Source organism: Pipistrellus kuhlii, unplaced genomic scaffold (genome assembly GCF_014108245.1).
Source record: "Pipistrellus kuhlii isolate mPipKuh1 unplaced genomic scaffold, mPipKuh1.p scaffold_m20_p_1, whole genome shotgun sequence".
Lineage (NCBI taxonomy): Eukaryota > Metazoa > Chordata > Mammalia > Chiroptera > Vespertilionidae > Pipistrellus > Pipistrellus kuhlii.
The window spans coordinates 78,304,576-78,323,553 of record NW_023425404.1 but is presented as its reverse complement, the minus strand read 5'-3'; the positions used below and the strand labels follow the sequence as shown (position 1 = coordinate 78,323,553).

The 18,978-nt window shown below is 40.2% G+C and overlaps 1 protein-coding gene across 5 annotated transcripts in view; it reads right to left on the bottom strand.

Moving 5' to 3' along the window:
- The window catches only part of MINDY3 (MINDY lysine 48 deubiquitinase 3), a 102,188-nt gene that overhangs the window by 43,479 nt on the left and 39,731 nt on the right, over window positions 1–18,978 (bottom strand). For 4 of the 5 annotated variants that reach the window (XM_036453092.2, XM_036453100.2, XM_036453106.1 and 1 more), the window contains 2 exons: window positions 9,446–9,516; window positions 2,821–2,901 (listed from right to left, as the gene is read on the bottom strand). In XM_036453092.2, coding sequence (XP_036308985.1) covers window positions 2,821–2,901; window positions 9,446–9,516 — 152 coding nt within the window. The remainder of the gene's footprint in view (window positions 1–2,820; window positions 2,902–9,445; window positions 9,517–18,978) is intronic. The other variant, XM_045585811.1, reaches the window with a different exon arrangement.

Genomic DNA, 18,978 nt, shown 5'->3' with positions numbered 1-18,978 from the left:
AAATTAAAGAACTTTTTTTTACCCACTCTAAATTATCCTTCAATATAGCCAAAATGATCTTTCCAAAATGCAAATTTAAAACCATTCCCTTCCTTCCCATCTACCCCCAACCTATTCCCACCACCAGGTTTTTTTGTTTTTGTTTTTTTTTAATCTAGGGGCTGTCGTTACTCTTAAAATAGAGTTGCAGGGCCTGCCTACTTTTGCAGCCTCATCTTTCACCTGGCCCCCTGAATGCTTAGTGCCCCAGCTCTTCTTTGTTCACACCATAGCCCAGCTTTCTGCAGCTGTTTGTTTGTTCCAAATACTTCCCATGTAGGGAAAGTTCTTTTTTCCCCTCTTTGCATAATTTAATCAGATGCCACAGAGCTCATTTCAGACACCTGTTCAAGAAAACATTCCTAATCTTCTAAAACTAGGATATATTATTATGGCTTGAATACAAAATGCCTGCATATTTACATAGTTGAATTAACACTATTCCTTGTATCAACCTTCTATCTTCTGCTGTTTTGACAATAGAATCATCCTACCCAATAAAAGGCTAATATGCAAATTGTCCCTATGGGCAGGAGTTTGACCGACTAGGAGTTTGACATGCGCTAACCACCAGGGGGCAGCGCAGAACATGGTAGGCATCGGCAACATGGTGCTGGCAGCGGACGGACAGCAGTGGAGGTACTGCTGGCCCCAATGGGCCCTGATGAGAGCAGGACCGCAGCGGGATGGTGAAGCAGGTGAGCGGGCAGCCCCAGGCCAAGGAGGGTGCGAAGGGAGGCCCCAGCTGGCAGCCGAGGGAAGGGAGGCCCCGGCCAGCAGCCAGCAGCCACTAAACCTTACCCATGCACGAATTTCGTGCACTAGGCCTCTAATTTCTTAAATATCAATTATAAAATTTAAGATTTAAAATATTTTCTTCTATTAATTTTTACTCTTGACCAAACTTTCACAGAATTTATTAGTTTTCTTAATGCTAAAGAATAGGGTTGGAGTTAAAATAATTAATAATTAGCTTGAAAATTAATTTTCTTTTTTTATATATTTTATTGATTTTTTACAGAGGGGAAAGGAGAGGGATAGAGTTAGAAAAATCGATGAGAGAGAATCATTGATCAGTTGCCTCTTGCACAACCCCTACTGGGGATGTGCCCGTAACCAAGGTACATGTCCTTGATCGGAATCGAACCCGGGACCTTTCAGTCCGCAAGCTGACTCTCTATCCATTGAGCCAAACCGGTTTCAGCAGAAAATTTTATTTTCTTATCTGTAAATTTATAACACTTAAAACAAAAATTAGTCAAATGGATTCATTCAGGAATTAGAAGTTGCTCAGTTTCTATAGCTTAAATGATGCTTTTACTAGTAACTTCCCCCTCTTCACTTTAAGAGGAAAACAAACAGCAAAAGCTTTCAGACTAAATGTAATATATAAGTCTGTACTTTAACTTGTATTATATAGCTTTCCCTGTTTAAAAAAAAAAAGTATATATAACTTTCTCTAAATCCACTAACTGGACTTTTGCCAGCACAATAAAAGTAAATACAGGAATAAAAAAGAAAATAGATCCACAAAATTCAGCAGTTAGTTCAGTCTTTGCTATAATTTATGCTATTCATAATTCTTATAGATATAAACTTACATTAGCAAGTACAAGAAAAAAAATGGAGTAATCAAAAGTGCACTCTAACTTAAAAAACCCTCAAAAACACAATTATATCTTTTCCCTTTCAGGCCAATATCTAGCAACTCTCTCTAGGAATACCAGAGAGGTTTAATAAATGTTTGTAGAATGAAAACGATGGTGACAGCCGAAACCGGTTTGGCTCAGTGGTAGAGCGTTGGTCTGCGGACTGAAAGGTTCCGGATTCGATTCCAGTCAAGGGCTTGTACCTTGGTTGCGGGCACATCCCCGGTAGGGGTTGTGCAAGAGGCAGCTGGTCGATGTTTCTCTCTTATCAACATTTCTAGCTCTCTATCCCTCTCTCCTCCTCTCTGTAAAAAAATCAATAAAATATATATATTTTTTAAAATGATGGTGACAGCTAAGAATGATTGAGCATTTAACTTGTAATAGTACTGCTAAATATTTTATATTAAGCCTGATAACTTAAAGAGCCAGGTATTATTCTTAATCCCCATTTTAAATATAAGAAAAGGGGCTAAGAACATTAGGAAGTGAAAAAGCTAGGATTCAAACAAAGGCTGTCTGACTCCAAAGCACTGAATCACTCAATTGTAGAAAAAATATATTATTGTTAAAGGCTAGGCTTTATTTAGAAAAGGTTTTGTCAGAATTTTAAAATAAACATGTTCAAATACATTTTTTTTATTTCAATACTATAACCATATATAAATTAAAACTACAGAAAATATTCCATTTTAATAGAGTACTTGATTTTTATACCATTCAACTATTAATAGATTTTAAAATATTTTCCTAAGACATATTATAACTAAAATTATTGTATATCATGTGAGAGTTTAATCTTTTCGGCAATGAACAATCCAAAACCTTCTTATCATAACAAAAGTGATTTCTTAAAAAACAAACAAAAATAAAAAAACAGAAAAGCAAAAGCCAAATCATTAAAGTCAGCAAAGGTAAAGAAGCTATAACTGAGTCATGACAGATTTTATTGAAATTCCAAAACTAGAGTGGTACAATAATAATTCTTTTGTGTTAATATTTTAGATTTTGGAATAATCCATTTGTTAGTGGGAATACACTGATGTTTGCACAAAGATCTATACTAAATATAAGCCTATAGTACTTGTTTGCCTGATGTCATACTTTTAAAAAAATCCTACTATAAGCATACCTTGGCAAAAAATACGGTGAGGTGAGTTTCACTGCCAACAATCCAAATAGGGAATTTTGGAGATTTCAAGTAAGAACCAACCTAGAACAAACGTAGCAAAATAAACAAACAAATGAAAATGTTATACTGCCTATTAGATATATGCCCATGAATATCTGAAACATAACCAGGATGTCCAATTCATATTTAAATGGAATAATAAACATTGTGCCAGAATGCCTTACCCATATATTACCCATGAATATAAAATGAATGTTATAAAGACTGTCAGGGCTTAGCTTATGTTGCACCTTTACATAGAACAACGACACAGATTTAACACAGCCAGAAACAATAGTTTAACCCTATGCATCATTCTCAGGATTTACTAAAGTTTCTATTATAAATAGAATGGCCACTTCTAGAATGTCAGCTTGGTATCTCAAAACCCAAAAACCATAAACTTGATCATAATTACTTGATCAGGAATATAATTATAAATGAACAAACGAGTAAATTTATGAATAAACTAGAGGCCTGATGCACGAAGACTTGTGCAAGAATGGGCCTTCCTTGCCCTGGCTGCTGACACCACCGTCGCTCTGGCCGGGGCTGCCTTTTCACTCTGGCCTGGAGCCGCCTTTCTGCCTTGCCACACTGCCCACAGGCCCCAAGTGGCTGGGGTGGTGCAGAATGCCTGCATTGTCACCATAGTGACAACACAAGCATTCCACCCCAGCCACGTGGTGCCTGCATATGCAAATTAACCCACCATTTTATGTTCATTTGCATATGCACTCCTGATTGGCTGGTGCACACCGCAAAGGTATGGTCAATTTGCATCTTACTATTTTATTAGTTTAGATAAGGGGAAAAGCCTTAAGAATGTCCTGTCTTCAGAGAACCTAGGGTAACATTATAATCTCTCTAAAGCAAAATAAGTAAAACATTTAAGTATATAAAAGAATCCTACCATTTGACTCTTCGAGATAGGAGTTAAGTTCAAAGTTTTACAATATGCAGTCTCTTTAAAATGTATAGAGTTAAACCTATAACCTGGCTCCAGGGTTATATAATTTATCTCTAAATACTACAATTACAAAAATTTGGAAATACTTATTTTTATGTGACTGAGGAAAAAATAGACTTGTGAAATTCAACCACATCCACATCAATCAGTTCCACACTCTTATGAGGACAAAGATTTTGACTTAAAAACAACTAACCTTACCAATCAAATTTGAATTTTCTTTTCTCACACAGACTTCCTAGAAGTGGGAAATTCCAAGTGGAGATTTGTAGCAGTCAGGGCCAACTATTCTTCCTAATTAGCCAATAGCCCTGATATGATATCCTGCTTTCAGGCACCACCAGGGCCCTTCAAAATTTATTCTTATCACTAGGAGGGATAGAATTTATTTTCTGTTTTCCTATAATGCAAGGGATGCGTTGGATGTACCAATGGCAATATGAACCAGTAAAGGGAAGTTTGGGGACAACAGAGAATAACAGCCAAAGGACAAAGAAAAAGTTCTGACTACACTGGATCAGAGTAGAAGGCCCTTTGGAGGTGTACAGTGTTAAGTCCTTCAATTTTATATAAGGACACAGAGGAATACACTGGATCAGTGCCCTGTTGGAATACAGTCAACTACTAGTATGAGCTGGAATTAAGACTCGGGTTTGCTAACTCTTAATGTGGTAGTTTTCCATTCCATCATGCTGCCTCTTGTGAAAAGTTTAGAGGCTGTTTAGTTTCTTTTATTTTTTTAAATTTACCTTTATTGTTAAAAGTATTATAGATGTCCCCCTTTTTTTCCCCTATAGACCCTCTCCACCCTGAACTCCCCCCAGGCCTTCACCAAACTAATGTCTGTGTCCAGGGGCTATGCATATATGCACATATCTATTCCCTGATTAATCTCTCTCAACCCATTCCTCCACCCCCACCTCTGATACTGATCAGTTTAGTTTCTTTTTTAGAAAAAGTGTGTGGCTCAGTTCGTTGAACATCGTACCATATACCAATGGGTGCAGGATTCAATTCCTGGTCAGGGCACATATCTAGGTTTCAGGTTCAATCCCAAGATTGGGGCAAATACGGGAGGCAATCAATCAATATTTCTCTCTCATATGGATGTTTCTGTCTCTCTCTCCCCCACCTCTCTTCCTCTCTCTCTAGAACCGATAAAAAAATAAATAAATAAATAAAGTGTGTGTGTGCATACGCATACACTTAACACACAGTAAGATCAAAAGGCAAATAAAGGCTGAACTCATGAAGTGTTTCATAATAATAAAAAATATATCAAGAGTGAATAAATAATGCAACTACTTTGGAAAATAGTTTGACAGTTTCTCAAAAAGTTAGGCATATAATTACCATACAATCAGGCAATTTCATTCCTGGGTATATACTCAACAGAAATGAAAACATGTTCACAAAAACTTATGAATGAATGTTCATAGCAGTATTATTCGTAACAAGAAAAAATGGAACTATCCATTGACTTATAATAACATAAAATACATAAATACATTAAATAAATACATAAAAACTATTGAATTATACACTTTAAAATAGTAAATTTTATGTTGTGTGAGTTATATATGTTTTTTAAAAGGTCATAGTCAAAAGCACTGGGTCACCTTCTTTGTTCAAATGTATGTGTATCATCATATCTAATAAAGGAGTGATATGCAAATTAACCATAACTCTGCTATTCCCACAAGCCATGCCCACCAGCCAATCAGGAGTGGGTATACAAATCCAGGGGTCCTCAAACTTTTTAAAGTGGGGGCCAGATCACGGTCCCTCAGAGAGCTGGAGGGCCGGACTATATGAACTACTAATTCCTACTGTAACACCTCGGCTGTGCTCACTGCCCAAAAAACCTGGCGGGCCGGATCAGACTCCTCTGTGGGCCGCATGTGGCCCGCGGGCTGTAGTTTGAAGACCCCTAAATTAACCCAACCAAGATGGCTGCAGCGACGGAGCAAGCAGGAGGCTTGGATTTCCCCAGCAATGGAGAAAGCCAAGCTTTCTGCACACCCTGGACAGCCCAGGCCTCTGCTCAAGGCTACAAAGTTTCAATTATAGAAAATAAATAAATACCAACAAAAATGGCTGTGGCCACAGAGCTGCAGAGAGCAGGAGGCTTGAGTTGCCCCTGGTGATGGAGGAAGCCAAGCTTCTGCAGCAAGCCCTGGCCTGCCATGGCCTCCACTCAAGGCTACAAACTTTCAATTATAGAAGATAAATAAATCCCAACAAAAATGACTGCATCCATGGAGCAAGCAGGAGGCTTAGATCTGCTCAAGGCTACAAAGTTTCAATTATAGAAGATAAATAAATCCCAGATACTAGGGCCTCTTCTTGAGTTGTAGGGGTGCATGGCTGGCCTGCAAACCACCAGAGGCCCCTCGCCCAGGCTGCCCCACAACCCAGGAAAACCATCACCCTGATCTGGGATACCCTTCAGGGCAAACCAGCTGGCCCCCACCCATGCACCAGGCCTCTATCCTATCTAATAAAAGAATAATATGCAGATTGACCATTACTCCAACACAGAAGATGGCTGCCCCATGTGTGTTGGAGTGATGTTCAATCTGCATATTATTTTTTTTATGACATAAGATGGCTGCCAGAAGATGGCCAGCAACGGAGAGCAGTTGGGAGGGACCAGGCCTGCAAGGGAGGGCAGCTGGGGGTGATCAAGCTTGCAGGAGAGGGCAGTTAGGGGTGATCAGGCCAGCAGAAGAGGAAAGTTGGAGGTGACAGGGCCTGTAGGGGAGGACAGTTGGGGGTGACCCAGGCCTACAGGGGAGAATAGTTGAGGGGGACCAGGCTTGCAGGGGAGGACAGGTAGGGGTGACCAGGCTGGCAGGGAAGCAGTTAGGCATCAATCAGGCTGGCAGCAAAGTGGTTAGGGGGTGATCAGGCTGGCAAGCAGAAGCAGTTAGGGGCAATCAGGAAGGCAGGCAGGTGAGCAGTTGGGAGCCAGCAGTCCTGGATTGTGAGAGGGATATCTGACTACCCATTTAGGCTCAATTCCTCAAGGGGTCCCAGTTTGGAGAGGGTGCAGGCTGGGCTGAGGGACATACACCCCCATGCACAAATTTCATGCACCAGGCCTCTAATACACACATACACATACAAACACACACACACACAAAGAAGGGAGAAGAGAGAAATACTGTTTTATTTCTGTTAATAAACACATATGGTTAAATTGATATGAAAATGTTAATTTAATTTCTAAAGGGCAATTTGCTACACTACCAAACAGGGAAATGCTCAGACTCACAAAATTAACACAAACACAAATATTTCCTTAATGTCATTTCTCTAAACATCTGGTACAAAGTAAATGTATATAAATTTTAAGGATGATGCAGTATGTACATATAAACAGCTCCATGTAACGGAGTTTTGTGGATTTTATAAAATTCTGTCTTAACTCAGTTTTGAGGCCCTGACTTGAGGCTGGTCAATTTCCTTATAAAAGATCGCTGAGTAAGTCCAAACCCCAACCACTTTCCCTAGAAATCTCTCACACTCCACATCATTATGCATTGCCCTAACGGCCCTGGAACCAGGAACCACACCACCAGGGACAGGCCTTTAGCCCCTAAGCTCATGGAAACTATTCAAATAGTTAAAGCAGAGCTAAGTCACACATTTAGAAAAGCCTGCAGCTATAGTGCAATTTTCCACTCATTCGTGCAACAATCTTTATTGAGCACCTACTCTTATTGAGCATGACTGTCACTATGTATGTGCCCAGAAACAATGTGCCTACTTGCCTTCAAATTAGAGATGGCAACGAAAAAAAAATTCAAAATTATAAAAAATGTAAGTGCCGTGTTTCCCCGAAAATAAGATATCCTCCGAAAATAAGACCTACTTACAGGTTTCCTTCTGAGTGAAATATAAGGCATCCCCCTGAAATTAAGGCCCCCCCCACACACACACAGGCTAAACATGAGAGATTTGGTCCACTGATTCTGAAAGATATGGAGTCACAAGAAATTCACCAGGAAATTCAGGAATTGGATTGTTATGATGATGTTCCAGAAGATGATGACATGACTGTCACTGAATAAATGAGTAAATTCTTGATACTGTAGGATTCACAGTTTGTCTGGTTTGTGTTGACAACTACCGTACTACCGTACCATATACAGGTAAAAAATTTCCTTTATTTTCATTTAACAATAAATGTGTACTGTATTCTTCTTCATGGAAAAATAAGACATCCCCTGAAAATAAGACCTAGCGCATCTTTGGGAGCAAAAATTAATATAAGACACTGTCTTATTTTCGGGGAAACAGGGTAACCAAATAAGATCAGTTCAAAGCGACTATTCCTAAGAAATCATGATGGGACGATTCACTGAGGGCATGATCAAGGAAAGGGTCTTTGAGGCATCATTTGAAGTAGGACCTGAAGGGGAGAGTAGAATATTTCTGGCAGAAATGATAGCAAGTATAAAGACTTGTCAGACAGGAAAGGGCTTGGCCTGTTTAAGAAATTAATATATATATATCACCTCTATAGCAATGAAATATATACCAATAAATGAGGGTTTCATGGCAGTTCCTGTTTTATGTGTGTGTGCACACCGGGGTGTGTGTGTGTGTGTGTGTGTGTGTGTGTGTAGAAGATGCAACTTCATTCACTGGTTGTCAGGAAAACTCAGAATAATTTTATCTTGTATAACTCAAGTCACTAAAAAGAAGAGCTGCTACTGTTTAACTTTACAATAATTAAAATGAATAAGAGCTGGATGAAACCTGTTTGATTGTTATGCCCATATCACCCCCGTCGAAGGACTGTCATGAAAGAGGAATGCTTTCTGGTTAAAAAAAAAAAAAGGTCGGGGGAAGCGGGAGAAAGGAAGGGCACAAGACACTGTTACTGTCACTCAAACTAATCACCACCACCAGAACCACTGCCATGGAACCACCATTCAGAAATGAAAATAACATTAAGTTTTTTCCTTCCTCCAAAATGGGAACACCTTAATTGCAAATCACTAATGATTTAAAACTACTGGAACAGCCAGTACTTATTTCAGATTGTGTAAGAAAGCAATAAAATATTTATCAATAAATGAGGGTTTCATGGCAGTTACTAATCTTCACATGTGTTAAAGAGTTTAATTCTATTAAATGCTTAGAATTCTCCTTCGTCAGTGTGAAACCATTTTCAGATGGAACAAAGAGAAGTTAGAATTTCAGCATTCAGCAGGTTCTTTTTCTTTGCCTAATAAAGTACTACCAGTTGTTTCAGTGAAGCACACCGTGGGTTGCTAAGGAAGAAAGAGCACATTCTTTTCCCTCAGTTTACCAAAAAAACACATTTATATTCAACAACAGAAGTCTCTATTTTCACAATATATTGGGTTCTTCCACCCACCCTCAAAAAGGAACAAACCTCAAATTAGGAAACTCTGCCCGATCAGCCAGTTTAACTCTTCCCTTAATACGCCTGTCAGTTTAGGAAGGAAAACCAGCAATAATCTGATGAGAATATATAATAACAGTAGTAAACTAAAATATGTTGTCATAGAAGAAAAATACTATCCACAATAGTGAACATGTGAATAAAGACCATTCAAAGTACCTTAAAAATTAACTTACCTTACAGTATCTTAAAGCTTCCATTAATGTTAAGAACCCTACAGCTGATTGTTCGTGTATACCAAGAAGTTCTGCAAACAGAAATTAGCATGTATTAGTATACATAAATCTGAAAAGTACTTACAAGGAAATATGTATGTATAGATACATTCTATATCAAAACCTTTACCTCAAACTATACTTAAACCTAGCACATTTTTATTGTTAAAAGTAAACATCAGGGGTGGGGGGAAAAAAAAAAGAGTAAACATCAAGTCATAATTATAGTACTATTCATTATAAATACCATAAGATCAGGTGTGTGATACTTCAGATGTATATTAAATGTATTTATGAAACATTATATTCAGTGTTAACTTTTATAATGGAGGAATTTCCCCCTGAAACTAAGGAATTATTGGAAAAGATATGCTAATCATGATTTGTAAAATTTAACATTGGGCAGCAATGAACCTACCTGCACAATACTTGACACAAGGACAGTTGATACCATTCTCACTCACCTATAAATAAACCTACGAAATATGCTAAAAACTGGGGAAATAAAGATGACTAGAACACAGTACTTGCCTTACAAAGCTAATAATTCATCAAGGGAGAGATGAAAAAACAATATGTGCTTTTGCTCTGTTTACACAAACACACATTTATAGTGATATAAGAATATGTGCTAACTATGTACAGAAGTGGTAACTTTTGAGATCTAAATATATGTAGTCATTTTCCAGGTTAAGAAGAAAATTCAAGACAGAGAAAACAGCAAAGAGACATAAAAAGTCAGTGTATTTAATGCGTGAAAAAATTATCAAAGGTTCCTTAAAGGTTCCCAGCCTAAGGAATCTGATAATGGTGATTAACTAAAAGAGAATTAAGGAGGAGTAGGTGCTAGAGTGATCTGAAGGGAGAACATGAGCTTGGTTTTATGTAACCGGGGACTGAGGAACCTTTCTGACTTCTACCTAGAGAGATACACAACTGGAATTAAGACTGGGAAACACAGGGAAGAGAGGTCAGGTTGGCTTGGACACAGAGTTGGGAATCATTAGCATAGAGACAAGGATTGATGTTGTGAATGTAGATTACGAAGAACAAAGCATACAGAGAGTGGCCAGATCATTAAGATCTCTGAACACATAATAATCTGGCCACTCGTGTGTGTGTGTGTGTGTGTGTGTGTGTGTGTGTGTGTGCCCTCCCCTGCTGGCCTGATCCCCCCCAACTGCCCTCCCCTGCAGGCCTTGTCCCCCACAACTGCCCTCCCCTGCAGGTCTGGGTCTCCCTCAACTGCAATTCTCTGCAGGCCTGGCTCCCGCATGCCTGGCTCCCCCAAACTGTCCTTTCCTACAGACCTGGTTCCCCCAACTGCCCTCCCCTGAAAGCCTTGGTCCCCTCCAATTGCCCTCCCTTGCTGGCCTGGTCACCCCCAACTGCCCTCCTCTGTTGGCCTGGTCACCTCTAACTTTCCACAACTGCCCTCTCCTGCAGGCCATCTTGTGGTGACTATCTTGTGTCCACATGGGGAAGCCATTTTTGACAACATGGGGTGGCTATCTTGTGTCTTGGTGTGACAGTCAATTTACATATTATTCTTTTACTAGAGGCCCATTGCAGGAAAATTCCTTCAATAGGGCATTCTGCTGCGGTCGCTGCCCCACCTGCTTCCCTCCCTTCTCCACCAGCCCACCCGCTTTCTGCCCTTCTCCCTGCCCCGCCTGCTTCCCTCCTTTCTTCCCCCGCCCCTCTTGCTTGCTTCTACGAAGCTTCACTCCCTTCTGCAGTGCTTGGCTTCTTCCTACATAGTATTCAGTCTTTGCTCTGGCCTGAATATGCAAATTAACCACCATCTTGGCTGGGTTGATTTGCATACTCACCCTGATTGGCTGGTGGGCGGGGCTTGTGGGCATGCCGAAGGTGTGGTCAATTTGCATGTTTCTCTTTTATTAGATAGGATTATATAGGATATATACATTAGAGGCCCGATGCATGAATTGAAGCATGGGTGGGGTGGGTCCGGTCAGCCTGACCAGGGGCAAGGAGCATGGGCGGTTGGCCCACCTTCCTGCTGGTTGAACTCTTGGTCAAGGAGACAATTCGCATATTAGCCTTTTATTATATAACATATACACTGAGTGGCCAATAATTATGCATTCCAAGGTCATAATAATCAGGCCACTCAGTGTAGAAAATGAATAAGAGATTACTTCACAACAGAGGTGTAATTGTGATGATATCAAAGTCTTCACAGATTAAAGATTTCAGCTAATATACATTAAATAAAACTCTGATAATAATTTAGGTCCATATGTATTTCTAATAAGTATTTTTTCTGGTAAAAAATTATGTCCTGCCAAAACCGGTTTGGCTCCGTGGATAGAGCATCGGCCTGCGGACTGAAAGGTCCCAGGTTTGATTCCGGTCAAGGGCATGTACCTTGGTTGTGGGCACATCCCCAGTAAGGGGTGTGCAAGAGGCAGCTCATCTATGATTCTTTCTCATCAATGTTTCTAACTCTCTATCCCTCTCTCTTCCTCTCTGTAAAAAAATCAATAAAATATATATATATTTTTAAATTATGTCCTTTTTTCTATTAGGAAATTACGTTTTTCTTATCAATTAATGTGATAATATCGACTCAGGCATTTTTGTTGTAAATATATCCTTAAGTGCAACATACAGATGGAATAAGCCAAAAACTGGTGGTTTAAGCTTTAGTATTTGTAAATTCAAAGTTAATACAAAGTACGTATGCATATAGTTTGCATTTCTTCATTAGCTTCTTACAGGCACACAGGAGGTAAAGCAATAGTTCTTATATTGTAGCTTTGGAGTCTTTGGGGTCCACAAGACCCTTTGAGAGACTATGTGAAATAAAAATGATTTTCATACAAAGTCATTAGTTGCCTTTTTTATTCTTATACTCTCACAAATATGGAGTGAAATTTTCCAGAAAATAAATGATGTTATATTCCAACAAATTGAATCTGTAAACAATACAGAAATCCAGCTTTCTATTAATAACCTAAACATTAAAGGGATTTAAAATTTAAAAACAAAGTAATTCTTCTTACTATTTTTTGTTGTGGAAAAATTATTTATCAAAAATAGTTATATTAATAAGTATTAAATTTTTCAGTCTTAATTTCTAACAAGAAAAAAAAACTAACCATTATTTATTTATGGCCCACATAAGTGAAAGCTCTTTAGGATACTCAGTAATTTTTAAGAGTATAAAGGGCATGAGACCAACAAATTTAAGAAGCATTGGATTATAGCATTCAAAGGAAAAAGATAAAATGGTGAGGAGCCCAAACAGGTAGAAAGGGTATTGTATAGCCTGGCATATTTTTCCCTCCTTTCCTTCTGAAATGTAAGCAGCACTAAATGTTTCAAATTCAAAATATAAGCAGCACTAAATGTTTCAAATTCAAAAAGAATACATATGTTGCAAACATTTCACACTTTAATTTCTAAAGTCATTACCACCACCTAGTGTTACAATTAGCTACTACATCATCTTTTTTCTTGGAATTTTTTTTTAAATATATATTTTTATTGATTTTATACAGAGAGGAAGGGAGAGAGATAGAGAGTTAGAAACATCGATGAGAGAGAGTCATCGATCAGCTGCCTCTTGCACACCCCCTACTGGGGATATGCCCGCAACCAAGGTACATGCCCTTGACCGGAATCGAACCCAGGTCCCTTCAGTCCCCAAGCCGACGCTCTATCCATTGAGCCAAACCGGTCCCGGCTTTTCTTGGAATTTTAGACAAATATCTAGAATAGTATATTTACAATAATGTCAGGATATTCTATACAACAAAGAAGCAGTTCATACGTCTTGAATAAAAAATTATTCATATTAGGTTAGCTATTACATGTTTCATCATGTAGTCTGGACAGTATTATTTTTAAAATGTACTAATCCTGTTTTCTTAAACAAAATATATAATATTTATCTGCTTTTGATAGCTAAAGTACATCAAGAATATTTATTATTATATGAAAAGACTAGAGACCCAGTGAACAAAATTCATGCACTGGAGGGGGTGTCCCTCAGCCCAGCCTGCACCTTATCCAATTTGGGACACCTCGAGGGATGTCCAACTGCCCATTTAGGCCCCATCTCCTAAACCAGTAGTCAGACATCCCTCTCACAATCCAGGACAGCTGGCTCCCAACTGCTTGCCTGCCTGATTGCCCCTAATTGCTTCTGCCTGCCAGCCTGACCACCACCTAACCACTCCCCTGCCAGCCTAATCGACACCTAACTGCTCCTCTGCTGGCCCAATTGCCCTACCCTGCCAACCTAGTCATCCCCAATTGCCCTCCCCTACAGGCCTGATCCCCCCCAACTACCCTTCCCTGCAGGTCTGGTCACTCACAACTGCCCTCCCCTGCAGGCCTGGTCTGCCCCTACTGCCCTCCCCTGCCGGCCTACTCACCCCAAACTGCCCTCCCCTGCCGGCCCCTTCATCCCTAACTGCCCTTCCTTGAAGGCCTGGTCGCACACAACTGCCCTCCCCTGCTGGCCTGATTGCCCACAATTATCCTCCCCTGCCAGCCATCTTGTGCAAGGGCATGACAGTCAATTTACATATTACCTCTTTATTATGCAAAATGCTCAATGTCACTAACCTTCAGAAAGATGCAAATTAAAACCACAATGAAATATCACTTCATACTTGTGCACTGTTGGTGGGAAAGCAGTATGGAATTTCCTCAAAAAATCAAAAATGGAACTGCCTTATGATACAGCAAATCTATTTCTGGGGATATATATGAAAAACAAAGCAAAACAAAACAAAAAAAAAACAAAACACTAATTCAAAAGAATATATACACCTTTATGTTCACTGCAGCATTATTTACAACTAGAGGCCCAGTGCACAAATTCATGCTCGGTGGGGTTCTGCCGGCCTGCCCCTATCAGGGCCAATTAGGCCAGGCGGACTGGGGGAAGAGGACACAGAAGGTTGCCAGCCGGCCTCACTCCCATGCAAGGTGCGGGGGGGTGGGAAGACAATCTGGAATAGAGCTGGCCAGGGATAGGGGCCTCAGGCAGTTGGCCACCTGGCCCTGCCCCTGATCAGGTTGGGTGGGGCTGAACAGGGGTGGAGCCTAACAGAGGGAGGGGCTATGGGTGGTTGGTGGGCCAGCCCCAATCCCTGGTTGAATTCCTGGTCAGTAGAACTCCCGCCCAAGGGGACAATTTGCATATTAGACTTTTATTATGTAGGATAGCCAATATTTGGTAGCAACCCAAGTGTCTATCAGTAGATGAATGAATAAAAATGCTGTGGTATATTTATACACAGGAATACTACTTGGCCACAAAAAAGAATAAAATCTTACCCTTTCAGACAGCATGGGTGAACCTATATAATAGCATGCTAAAAGAAATAAGCCAGTCAGATTTCACTTATATTTGGAATCTAATGAACAAAATAAACTAACAAACAAAATAGAAACAGACTCATAGATACACAGGACAGACGGATAACTATCAGAGGGGAGGAGGTTTGGAAAGCTGGGTGAAAAAGGTAAAGGGATTAAGGCGGGGGAAAGGTCAACAAAAAAACCCTCATAGACTCAGACAATAGTATGGTGATTACCAGAGGGAAAGAGGGCTGAGGGAAGGCAAAGAGTGTAAAGGGGAGATAAACAGAAATGGAAGGAGACATGACATGGGGTGGTGAACACACAGTATAATATACAGATGATGTATTATAGAATCGTACCTGAAAACTATGTAATTTTTTATATGTGTTTTAATTGATTTGTAAAGAGAGGAAGGGAGAGGAAGAGAAATATCTGTGAGAAATATCATCGATCAGCTGTCTCCTAAACTCCCCCTATTAGGAATAGAGCCCGCAACCCCACCAAGTAACCTGACCAGGAATCAAACCAGCGACCTCTTGGTTCCTGCCTGGGTCAATGCTCAACCACTGAGCAACACCGGGCTGAAATCTAATTTTATTAACTAATGTCACCCCAATAAACTCAATTTTAAAAATAATATTTATTATACAAAGTTTTAATTAGAGCAATGATATAATAGTTCCATATATTATAACTTATAGAAGTTATTTATGAGACTTTGCAATAAGTCTAAAAGAAGTTTATTTACACTTGCAGAAAATTCTAATAATTATGTCATATTTTAGGATTTCCTGTCTAATTTTTTTAACCATTTACTTTTATATATATACTAGTGACCGGGTGCACGAAATTCATACACATTAAAAGGGAATTAATTAGAGGGAATATTTTAATATTGCTATTTGCCCATTCTCTATAATAGAAGTGTTGAAAGAAAATTAGTAAAATATATAGAAAATCTTCCTCCTGAGTCTGAGGCATGCCACAGGAACTAGAGTCAAGTCCCTGCCCACCCACGTGTGCCAAGAAATCCTGCAAGACCCAGACCTGGCCGGCCCCACCCCATTGGGCTACATCCAGACCTGGCCGGCCCCACCCCTGTCAAGCCCCGCCAGGTGGGGGACACAGCCTCAGGTTGCGTGACCCAGCACTGGGGTGGGGGGTGCAGCCAGATGTCCCCCATCGAGCCCTGCTGGGCGGGGAACACAGCCTGAGGTCCCCCAGCTGGCGCCGGGGCAGGGGGAATGGCCTGAGGTCCCCTGGCTCAGCACCAGGGTAGGGGGTGGGGCCTGAGGTCCCTGTCAAGCCCCACCAGGTGGGGGCGCAGCCTCAGATTCCCTGTCCCGGCCTAGCATCACACAGCCTCAGGTCCCTGCTGATTGCTCATTAAGGCTCCTTATGGGAACTCGGCCTCCACTGTGGGCGCAGCCATCTTGTTACAGAATCCCTGCCTCTGCTGTGAGCGCAGCCATCTTATTACAGCATGACAGTCAATTTGCATATTCCCTCTTTATTATATAGGATATTAGATTTCAGAGAGGAAGGGAAAGGGAGAGAGAGAAAAAAAACATCGATGATGATAGAGAATCACTATTGGCTGCCTACTGCATGCCCCACACTGGGAATTGAGCCCGCAACCTGGGCATGTGCTCTGACCAGGAATCAAACCATGACCTGGTTCATAGGTCAGCGCTCAACCACTTAACCATACCAGCTGGGCCTAATTTATTTTCCTCAGCCTAGCATTTAAGATTAACCATTATCAGTCCCTATCAACCTTTATTTGCTTCAGTCCATGAGACTGTATATGTATGCAGAATTTTATTTTCCCAAGTTTGGTTTTTTATAGTGTCCTGCTCCATTCTCAACTATTACTACTTACTGCTGCTGTAGAAGGTCCACTTGGGCTTTTCAAATTTCATACTGACTGAAAACCAGGTAACTGCTTTAAATTTATTTAATAAACACACCTTGAGTGCCAAATATTGAAAAAAATGATGCTAAAGTATAGTGTAGGAATATGGAGAAAAAGACGATAAGACTCTCTTTGCAAACCATGTATCTAATAAGGAGTTAATATCCAAAATATAAGAGGAACTCTTTTTATAACCCAGTTACCAAAAAAACACACAAATAATCCAATTAAAAACTGGGCAAAGAACTAAAATAGACTTTCTCTAAGAATAGACAGAAATGGCCAACTGCATGTGAAAAGATGTTTAACATCACTAATCATCAGGAAAATGCAATATCAAAACCCAATGCGACATCCCTTTACATCTGTTAGAATGGACACTATTAAAAAAAAATGATGAGGAGAGTAAAATTTGGAACCCTTGTGGACTGTCGGTGGGAATGTAAAATGGTACAGCTATGGAAAACAGTACGGAGGTTCCTCAAAAAATTAAAAATAGAACTACCCTGTGACCCATTGACTCCACTCTTGGTTATTTAATCTGAAGGAACTGAAATCAAAATCTCAAAGAGATACCTGCACTCCCATGCTTATTGCAATACTATTCACTGTAGCCAAGATGTTGAAATAATATCCAGTTGCAAATGAATGGATAAAGAAATAGTGGCATATACATAATATGGGATGTTGTTCAGGTCTACAAAAGAAGAAATTGTGGCATATACATGATATGGAATATTGTTCAGGTCTACAAAAAAAAGAATTCCTACTATATGTGGCAACACAGATAAACATTGAAGACATTATACTAAATGAAATATGCTCATCATCGGAGAAATGCTACATTATTCCATTTATATAAGGTATCTTAAATACTGTAGTCAAACTCATAGCAGCACAGAATTGTGGTTGCAGGAACCTGGGAGGAGGAGGAAATGGGGTGTTGCTATTGAACACATACAAAGTTCCACTTATGTAAGAGGAGTAAGTCTAGACCAGTGGTTGGCAAACTCATTAGTCAACAAAGCTGATCACTGGTCTAGACATCAGCTGCAAAAGCTCTTATCTATCATTATACTGCATCTTAACTTAAAATTTCATTAAAATAATAGATGTTGAGGCCCAAGTGCATGAAAATCATGCACTTGAGGGGGGTCCCTCAGGCTGGCCTGCACCTTTGTGCAGTCCAGGAGCCTTCAGGGGATGGCTGAATGACAGCTGGGCCCACTCCCCACAGGTAGCCAGCCTAAACCAGCAGTCAGACATCCTTAGCACTGCCTGCTTCTGGCTGAGCCTGGCTTCTGGCTGATCGGTGCTCACTGACCACCAGGGGACAGCTCCTTTGTTGAGCATCTGCCCCCTGATGGTCAGTGTGCATCATAGTGACTGGTCATTCCACTATTCATTGATTTGCATATTAGCCTTCTATTATATAGGACTAAAGGCTCGGTGCACAAAATTCGTACTCATAGAGGGGTTCCTCAGCTCAGATTGAACCATCTCGCAGTCTGGGAGCCCTCAAGGGATGTCTGACTGATGGCTTTAACCTGTTCCCCATAGGGAGCAGGCCTAAACCAACAGTCAGACATCCTTAGCACTGCCACAGAGGAGTGAGAGGCTTCGTCCACCACTGCAGTGTAGCCAGCCAAGAGCCCAGCTTCTGGCTGAGCAGTGCTCCCGCTGTGGGAGCACACTGACCACCAGAGGGCAGCTCTTCTGTTGAGCATCTGTCCCCTGGTGGTCAGTGTGTGTCATAGTGACTTGTTCTGCTGTTCAGTTGATTTGTATACTACCCTTTTATTATATAGGATAATGTCTTATTATGGAAAAGGCCTCTAATTCAATTTTTTTTAGGTAGTTAAAGGGAGGGGCAGAATTTTCACTTGAGCCTGAAGCTAAAAATGCCCTTAGCTCAAAAATCTGCATACCACCGAGACACATCTTGGTGAGGCTCATTCTGAACTCCCACTCTGTTCTATTATGTGTATTGGGAACCAAATTATCTCTTTAGTGAAAGGAACCTTTTGTTATGTTACAATGACTAACTTTATCTCATGAGTTGTGTTTTGGCTTCAAACCTGTATCCAGTATTCATGGAGCAACTTCAGCTCTTCTGTACAATATTTACCTGGCATATCTTTTATTTTATTTTCTCTAAATCTTTCTAGATTTTTATGTATTAGATAGAAATAGTCCATGGACACATAAACACAGACAATAGTCTGGTGAGGGCCTA